Below are 12,012 nucleotides of genomic sequence, written 5' to 3' on the forward strand. Positions count from 1 at the left end.
GCTGGTGAGTGTATAAGGGGGTCCGGCCCAGTGATGGCGAGGTGTACCTCATAAAGTGGCTGGTGAGTGTGTAAGGGGGTCCGGCCCAGTGATGGCGAGGTGTACCTCATAAAGTGGCTGGTGAGTGTGTAAGGGGGTCCGGCCCAGTGATGGTGAGGTGTACCTCATAAAGTGGCTGGTGAGTGTATAAGGGGGTCCGGCCCAGTGATGGTGAGGTGTACCTCATAAAGTGGCTGGTGAGTGTGTAAGGGGGTCCGGCCCAGTGATGGCGAGGTGTACCTCATAAAGTGGCTGGTGAGTGTATCAGGGGGTCCGGCCCAGTGATGGTGAGGTGTACCTCATAAAGTGGCTGGTGAGTGTATAAGGGGGTCCGGCCCAGTGATGGCGAGGTGTACCTCATAAAGTGGCTGGTGAGTGTATAAGGGGGTCCGGCCCAGTGATGGTGAGGTGTACCTCATAAAGTGGCTGGTGAGTGTATAAGGGGGTCCGGCCCAGTGATGGTGAGGTGTACCTCATAAAGTGGCTGGTGAGTGTGTAAGGGGGTCCGGCCCAGTGATGGCGAGGTGTACCTCATAAAGTGGCTGGTGAGTGTATCAGGGGGTCCGGCCCAGTGATGGTGAGGTGTACCTCATAAAGTGGCTGGTGAGTGTATAAGGGGGTCCGGCCCAGTGATGGCGAGGTGTACCTCATAAAGTGGCTGGTGAGTGTATAAGGGGGTCCGGCCCAGTGATGGTGAGGTGTACCTCATAAAGTGGCTGGTGAGTGTATAAGGGGGTCCGGCCCAGTGATGGTGAGGTGTACCTCATAAAGTGGCTGGTGAGTGTATACTGGGGTCCGGCCCAGTGATGGTGAGGTGTACCTCATAAAGTGGCTGGTGAGTGTATAAGGGGGTCCGGCCCAGTGATGGTGAGGTGTACCTCATAAAGTGGCTGGTGAGTGTATAAGGGGGTCCGGCCCAGTGATGGTGAGGTGTACCTCATAAAGTGGCTGGTGAGTGTATAAGGGGGTCCGGCCCAGTGATGGTGAGGTGTACCTCATAAAGTGGCTGGTGAGTGTATACTGGGGTCCGGCCCAGTGATGGTGAGGTGTACCTCATAAAGTGGCTGGTGAGTGTATGAGGTTGCACCGAGGACTCGCGGTACCGGAGATCAGTCAGTCAGGTTTGCAACACGTGCGACAGTAAAATCATCCGTGCAAAACACAGCACGCTATATAAAGTTAAACGGATTAAACAAAGCTTTGATGCAAGTAATCAAGTTACTTGAGTTTCTTGAGGAATCGTTTCAGCCCCAGATTGATATTGATCTGATTGATCTGATGGATGTGATTGATCTGATGGATTTGATTGATCTGATTGATCTTCAGACTGTCTCAGTGTTTAAGTCTTGACTGTGGTCAGTTTGGGTTTTCAGAAGGTTGTGAGCATCGAGCAGCTCAGAGATCATCACCCCCTGCTGGACATGGTGGACCACAACAGGAGGCCCAAACTGCCTGTTAGTACACACTACACGCTACACGCTACACAATACATACTACACACTACACAATACATACTACACACTACACACTACACACTACATACTACACACTACATACTACATACTACACACTACATACTACACACTACACACTACACGCTACACACTACACACTACACGCTACATACTACACACCACACACTACACACTACACACTACATACTACACACTACACACTACACGCTACACACTACACACTACACGCTACATACTACACACCACACACTACACACTACACGCTACACACTACACACTACATACTACATACTACACACTACACACTACACACTACATACTACACACTACACACTACACGCTACACACTACACACTACATACTACACACCACACACTACACACTACACACTACATACTACACACCACACACTACACACTACACACTACATACTATAAACTACATACTACATACTATACACTACACACTACACACTACATACCACATACATACTACACATTACATACTAAACACTACATACGGCACACTACATACGACACACTACATACGACACACTACATACTACATACTACACACTATACACTACACACTACACACTACATACCACATACATACTACACATTACATACTACACACCACATACGACACACTACATACGACACACTACATACTACATACTACACACTACACAATACATACCACACACTACACACTACATACTACATACTATAAACTACATACTACATACTATACACTACACACTACACGCTACATACTATAAACTACATACTACATACTATACACTACACACTACACACTACATACTATAAACTACATACTACATACTATACACTACACACTACACGCTACATACTATAAACTACATACTACATACTATACACTACACACTACATGTTACATACTACACACTACATTCTATATACTACACACTACACGCTACATACTACACACTACATACTACATACTATACACTACACACTACACACTACATACTATAAACTACATACTACATACTATACACTACACACTACACGCTACATACTACACACTACATTCTATATACTACACACTACACACTGCATACCACATACATACTACACATTACATACTACACACTACATACGACACACTACATACTACATACTACACACTACACAATACATACCACACACTACACACTACATACTTTACACTACACATTACACACTACATACTATAAACTACATACTACATACTATACACTACACACTACACGCTACATACTATAAACTACATACTTTACACTACACACTACACACTACATACTATAAACTACATACTACATACTATACACTACACACTACACGCTACATACTATAAACTACATACTACATACTATACACTACACACTACACGCTACATACTACACACTACATTCTATATACTACACACTACACGCTACATACTACACACTACATACTACATACTATACACTACACACTACATACTATAAACTACATACTACATACTATACACTACACACTACACGCTACATACTACATACTACACACTACACACTACATACCACATACATACTACACATTACATACTACACACTACATACTAGGTACTACACACTACATACCACATACATACTACACATTACATACTACACACTACATACTAGGTACTACACACTACATACTACACACTACATACTACACACTACACAATACATACCACACACTACACACTACATACTTTACACTACACACTACACACTACATACGGGGTACTATACACTACATACTACACACTACACACTACATACTACACACTACATACTACACAATACATACTACATACTACACACTACATACTACACACTACACACTACATACTACACACTGTATACTACACACTACATACTACACACTACATACTACATAGTCCATACTACACACTACATACTACATACTACACACTATATACTACACACTACACACTACATATCACATACTATACACTACACACTGCACACTACATACTACATACTACATAAATACTACACATTACATACTACACACTACATACTACACACTATACACTACACACTACATACTATAAACTACACACTACATACTATATACTACACAATATATACTACATATTACATACTACACACTACATACTACACACTACATACTACATACTACACACTCCACAATATATACTACACATTACATACTACACACTACATACTTTACACTACATACTATACACTACACACTACATACTACACACTACACAATACATACCACACACTACACAATACATACTACATACTACATACTTTACACTACATACTACATACTATACACTACACACTACATACTACACATAACATACTACACACTACATACGGGGTACTACACACTACATACTACACACTACACACTACATACTACACACTACACACTACACACTACATACTACACACTACATACCACACACTACACAATACATTCTACATACTACACACTATATACTATACACTACATACTACACACTACACATTACATACTACACATTACATACTACACACTACACACTACACAATACATACTACACAATACATACTACATACTACATACTATACACTACACACTACACACTACATACTACATACATACTACACATAACATACTACACACTACATACGGGGTACTACACACTACATACTACACACTACACACTACATACTACACACTACATACTACACACTACACACTACATACTACACACTACACACTACACACTACATACTACACACTACATACTACACACTACACACTACATACTGCACACTACATACTACACACTACACATTACACACTACACACTATATACTACACACGACACATTACACACTACATACTACACACTACACAATACATACTACACACCAAATACTACACACTACACACTATATACTACACACTACACAATACATACTACACACTACACACTACATACTACATACTACACACTATATACTACACACTACACACTACATATCACATACTATACACTACACACTGCACACTACATACTACATACTACATAAATACTACACATTACATACTACACACTACATACTACACACTATACACTACACACTACATACTATATACTACACAATATATACTACATATTACATACTACACACTACATACTACACACTACATACTACATACTACACACTCCACAATATATACTACACATTACATACTACACACTACATACTTTACACTACATACTATACACTACACACTACATACTACACACTACATATGACACACTACATACTACACACTACACAATACATACTACACACTACACAATACATACTACACACTACACACTACATACTACACACTACATACTACATACTACACACTACACACTACATACTACATACTACACACTACACGCTACACACTACACACTACACGCTACATACTACACACTACATACTATACACTACATACTACACACTACACATTACATACTACACACTACATTCTACACACTATATACTACACACTACACACTACACAATACATACTACACAATACATACTACATACTACATACTATACACTACACACTACACACTACATACTACATACATACTACACATAACATACTACACACTACATACGGGGTACTACACACTACATACTACACACTACATACTACACACTACACACTACATACTACACACTACATACTACACACTACACACTACATACTGCACACTACATACTACACACTACATACCACACACTACACAATACATACTACACACTATATACTACACACTACATACTACACACTACACATTACATACTACACATTACATACTACACACTACATACTACACACTATATACTACACACTAAACACTACACACTACACACTATATACTACACACTACACACTACACAATACATACTACACACTACACACTACATACTACACACTACACACTACATACTACACACTACACATTACACATTACATACTACACACTACACACTAAATACTACACACTACACATTACACACTACACACTATATACTACACACTACACATTACACACTACATACTACACACTACACAATACATACTACACACCAAATACTACACACTACACATTACACACTACACACTATATACTACACACTACACAATACATACTACACACTACACACTACATACTACACAGTATATACTACACACTACACACTACATATCACATACTATACACTACACACTGCACACTACATACTACATACTACATAAATACTACACATTACATACTACACACTACATACTACACACTATACACTACACACTACATACTATATACTACACAATATATACTACATATTACATACTACACACTACATACTACACACTACATACTACATACTACACACTCCACAATATATACTACACATTACATACTACACACTACATACTTTACACTACATACTATACACTACACACTACATACTACACACTACATACGACACACTACATACTACACACTACACAATACATACCACACACTACACAATACATACTACATACTACATACTTTACACTACATACTACATACTATACACTACACACTACACACTACATACTACATACATACTACACATAACATACTACACACTACATACGGGGTACTACACACTACATACTACACACTACACACTACATACTACACACTACACACTACATACTACACACTACATACCACACACTACACAATACATACTACATACTACACACTATATACTATACACTACATACTACACACTACACATTACATACTACACATTACATACTACACACTACATACTACACACTATATACTACACAGTATATACTACACACTACACACTACACAATACATACTACACAATACATACTACATACTACATACTATACACTACACACTACACACTACATACTACATACATACTACACATAACATACTACACACTACATACGGGGTACTACACACTACATACTACACACTACACACTACATACTACACACTACACACTACATACTACACACTACACACTACATGCTACACACTACACACTACACACTACATACTGCACACTACATACTACACACTACATACCACACACTACACAATACATACTACATACTACACACTATATACTACACACTACATACTACACACTACACATTACATACTACACATTACATACTACACACTACATACTACACACTATATACTACACACTAATCACTACACACTACACAATACATACTACACACTACATACTACACACTACATACTACACACTATATACTACACACTACACACTATATACTACACACTACACACTACATACTACACATTACATACTACACATTACATACTACACACTACATACTACACACTATATACTACACACTAAACACTACACACTACACAATACATACTACACACTACATACTACACACTACATACTACACACTATATACTACACACTACACACTACACACTACACACTACACAATACATACTACACACTACACACTACATACTACACACTACACACTACATACTACACACTACACATTACACATTACATACTACACACTACACACTAAATACTACACACTACACATTACACACTACACACTATATACTACACACTACACATTACACACTACATACTACACACTACACAATACATACTACACACCAAATACTACACACTACACATTACACACTACACACTACACAATACATACTACACACTACACACTACACAATACATACTACATACTACACACTACATACTACACACTACACAATACATACTACACACTACACAATACATACTACATACTACACACTACATACTACATACTACACACTACACAATACATACTACACACTACATACTACATACATATTACCTGTACATAATACCTGTACACCTGTTTCAGGCATCTCCTCTGCAGAATTTTCCCCAAATAGAAGGTAACTCAACAATTACACATTAAATCTGCTTCTAATTGTGGCTCATTAACATTTATCATGTTATTAATTCTGCTTCTAATTGTGGCTCATTAACATTTATCATGTTATTAAATCTGCTTCTAATTGTGGCTCATTAACATTTATCATGTTATTAATTCTGCTTCTAATTGTGGCTCATTAACATTTATCATGTTATTAAATCTGCTTCTAATTGTGGCTCATTAACATTTATCATGTTATTAAATCTGCTTCTAATTGTGGCTCATTAACATTTATCATGTTATTAATTCTGCTTCTAATTGTGGCTCATTAACATTTATCATGTTATTAATTCTGCTTCTAATTGTGGCTCATTAACATTTATCATGTTATTAATTCTGCTTCTAATTGTGGCTCATTAACATTTATCATGTTTCAGATGTTTTTCATTTATGTTCACATAACACAGTTGATGCATTTAATCCAGTGTTTTACATTTCTGTTGACCTTTGTCTAAAGTTCGTTTCTTTTCTTTGTGTTATTTCCATGTGTGAGTAAAGGTTGATTGATTATTAATTATTATTAATTAATTATGTATTATTAATTATTTCTATTGATTTGGAGAGACAATTCAATGTTCTGCACAGACATAAAAGATATTTGGAACAACAACAAACACAAACAAATGAAAACAACTGTAAAACCAAAAAAAGATTTAATAATATAAAAATGATATAGAATTAAGGAAAACAGATCAAACACGAGAGAGTTTCTTATTTTGTTGACCATTTTTCGATGACTTCCTGTGTTTCCGTAGCAATCGTGCTGTTCGGGGAGCCAATCAGATGGGAGACCAACCTGCAGTTGCTAATGGACGTCCTGCTGACCAATGGGAGACCTGCTTCAGCTTATGACCCGCAGCTGCCGGCTCAGCTGCCGGTGCTGGCCTGCAACATTGACCTGATGTGGATGGCTGAGGCACCGTCACCACGGTAACCACATGACCACCTGACTGCCTGATCACCTGACTATCTGACTACCTGATCCTATACTATGTTCCTGCAGAAGAGGAGGCTGCATTTATGGGCCTGATCTTTCACGACTGCAAAAGTGCAACCGAGGCAGTTTTCCACCCAAATACTGCTCTCTGTCTGAGTGCTTACAGTCTTAAAGGTTTATTCCACCCAAATACTGCTCTCTGTCTGAGTGCTTACAGTCTTAAAGGTTTATTCCACCCAAATACTGCTCTCTGTCTGAGTGCTTACAGTCTTAAAGGTTTATTCCACCCAAATACTGCTCTCTGTCTGAGTGTTTACAGTCTTAAAGGTTTATTCCACCCAAATACTGCTCTCTGTCTGAGTGCTTAGTCTTAAAGGTTTATTCCGCCCAAATACTGCTCTCTGTCCGAGTGCTTACAGTCTTAAAGGTTTATTCCGCCCAAATACTGCTCTCTGTCCGAGTGCTTACAGTCTTAAAGGTTTATTCCGCCCAAATACTGCTCTCTGTCCGAGTGCTTACAGTCTTAAAGGTTTATTCCACCCAAATACTGCTCTCTGTCTGAGTGCTTAGTCTTAAAGGTTTATTCCACCCAAATACTGCTCTCTGTCTGAGTGCTTAGTCTTAAAGGTTTACTCAGGCCAACAAGAAGAATCTGTGTTGTTATGTGGTGTTGGCATTTCAAATCTGATGCCTGCAGTGCACCATGGGAGCATCAAATGAGGTGTGTCAATTATCACTTTAAGTGCGTTTTGGCCTTAAACGTTTATTCCACCCAAATACTACTTTCTGTCCAAGTACTTGGTTAGTGTTTTATGATATGCCGCCTCTATCGGTGCTTTACAAAACTGTTACACATCACTGTTGAAAATGATGTTTTATGATGTTACAATGCTGTGGTTAAGGTCTGGTAAGGTTTATGCACAAAAACATCATCATCGTGGCAACAGTAAACACCACGACAATCGTTGTTACATTTTTAAAAAAACTGTCACGATTCACAGTTGGAAACAGGACACTTGCAGTTGAGAACGAGAAGTGAACGGCAGTCTCCTGCTACTGTGTGCCAGTGCCAGTGTCATGACTAGGGTCCTAGAAATGTGGTCCTGAAATTGCAGCCTCCTCTACTGCAAGACCATGTTACTCACCTGACCACCTGCCCACCTGATCACCTGACCACCTGCCCACCTGATCACCTGATCAGCTGACCACCCAACCACAGAAAATAGATCTACATTCACAAAGATCTGAACAACAGGGATGTGAACTGTTTTCATATCTGCATTCAGGATGCACTTTTGACTCTGCCGTGTTGCTGTAGATTTGGTCACGGGATGTTCCTGCTGTGTCTGGAGTCTGTGTACAGAAAGCTGACGGGGCGGGAGCTGCAGTACCAGGCGCTGCTGGGAAAACCCAGTCTGCTCACATACCAGTATGCCGAGCACCTGCTGAGGCTGCAGAACCACAACCACAAACTGACCACCATCTACGCTGTCGGGTAACCAAAGTGTCCATAACACCATCTACGCTGTCGGGTAACCAAACTGTCCATAACACCATCTACACTACTGTCCATAACACCGTCTACACTGTTGGGTAACATAACTGTCCATAACACCATCTACACTGTTGGGTAACCAAACTGTCCATAACACCATCTACACTGTTGGGCAACCAAACTGTCCATAACACCATCTACACTACTGTCCATAACACCATCTACACTGTTGGGTAACCAAACTGTCCATAACACCATCTACACTACTGTCCATAACACCATCTACACTGTTGGGTAACCAAACTGTCCATAACACCATCTACACTACTGTCCATAACACCATCTACACTGTTGGGTAACCAAACTGTCCATAACACCATCTACACTACTGTCCATAACACCATCTACACTGTTGGGTAACCAAACTGTCCATAACACCATCTACACTACTGTCCATAACACCATCTACACTGTTGGGTAACCAAACTGTCCATAACACCATCTACACTACTGTCCATAACACCATCTACACTGTTGGGTAACCAAACTGTCCATAACACCATCTACACTACTGTCCATAACACCATCTACACTGTTGGGTAACCACACTGTCCATAACACAATCTACACTGTTGGGCAACCAAACTGTCCATAACACCATCTACACTGTTGGGCAACCAAACTGTCCATAACACCATCTACACTACTGTCCATAACACCATCTACACTGTTGGGTAACCAAACTGTCCATAACACCATCATCTTGTTGTTGACTAGTGACAACTTGATGACAGACATCTACGGTGCCAACCTGTACAACCGCTACCTGGCTCAGCAGCATGCTGCTATGACGACCAATACCAAGCTTGTTGCCCAGGGAACGGGGAGTCAGGTGACGATGGCGGTGCCGGAGGCGGAGCTGGTGTCTGCTGCTGCTGAGTGTCGCTCCATATTGGTAGGTGGACGCAGCTGTCAATCATCTCTGTCAGTCACCGTGTTAATAATGATGTGGGAACACTTGAGGTCTCTCGTTAACACAGAGCTGCTCTACCTGTCCTCAGGTGTGCACAGGTGTCTACAACCCTCGCTCCCCGTTGCCTAGCGACCAGAGCAGCGATGTCGCAGAGACGGTGTTCCATGGACACAGGGACCTGGTCCTGGAGCCGGACCTGGTGGAGCCGAGCCATGTGGTGGAGGACGTGGAGGCTGCCGTCGACCTGCTGCTACAGCAGGAGACTCTGTGACCTTTGACCTCTGATGCACCTCCCCCGATCAGGAGATTCAAAATTGTGACCTCTGACCTCAAACATCTTTGTCTACTGAAGCTGCAGTTTTATATTTTTTTTATAGATTTTTAATCCTTTAACATAAACTAGTACGCTCACTAATCTGAACCTGTTGATGCTCTGAACATCTGATCTGATACAGAAATAAAAACACTGGTGATTTTATGATTTAACGGTAAACATCTGAATGTTTTCATGTTTCACATTTTACTGAATAAAACTAAACCTGTAAGAATAAATGAGAAGTGAAGGAGTTTCTTTCATACTGAACATCTCCCTGCAGGACTCCTTTTTTTATTTGATAGTTGATAGCAGCAGATGCTGAGTGTTTCACAGTTTATTGGCTGATCTTAATGATGGGCATGACCCAACTGATTAATTTTTCACGCGGCGCATTTACTTCCCAGATAGCATACGGTCGTGGGCCACTTCAGGCAATGATGCAGCACTGCTGGCCTCCTTCTGGCCCGGACAAAATGGATGTGAGCCTGAAGTGGTCTACATGTAAAATAACAAATATTCCCCAAATATCCTAAAACAAATGTGGGCCTCCTTTGGCAAAGATGCGGTGCTCTCGGTGATGTGTAAACCGGATGTGACCCTAAAGTCGCCCATGTGATACATAGTGAATATGGCC

The 12,012-nt window shown here is 40.1% G+C and overlaps 1 protein-coding gene across 1 annotated transcript in view; it reads left to right on the forward strand.

Annotated features, from left to right (window-relative positions):
- zgc:77375 (uncharacterized protein LOC402927 homolog) overlaps positions 1-11,559 on the forward strand; it is a 14,880-nt gene extending 3,321 nt beyond the window's left edge. Inside the window, exons 4-9 of the mRNA XM_042405940.1 lie at positions 1,400-1,493; positions 7,583-7,616; positions 8,413-8,587; positions 9,913-10,089; positions 10,867-11,044; positions 11,151-11,559. Of these exons, the coding sequence (XP_042261874.1) occupies positions 1,400-1,493; positions 7,583-7,616; positions 8,413-8,587; positions 9,913-10,089; positions 10,867-11,044; positions 11,151-11,333 (841 nt within the window). The 3' untranslated portion in view covers positions 11,334-11,559. The remainder of the gene's footprint in view (positions 1-1,399; positions 1,494-7,582; positions 7,617-8,412; positions 8,588-9,912; positions 10,090-10,866; positions 11,045-11,150) is intronic.
- The last annotated feature ends 453 nt before the right edge of the window (positions 11,560-12,012 follow it).

This window comes from Thunnus maccoyii, chromosome 3 (genome assembly GCF_910596095.1).
Source record: "Thunnus maccoyii chromosome 3, fThuMac1.1, whole genome shotgun sequence".
In the NCBI taxonomy this organism is placed as follows: Eukaryota; Metazoa; Chordata; class Actinopteri; order Scombriformes; family Scombridae; genus Thunnus; species Thunnus maccoyii.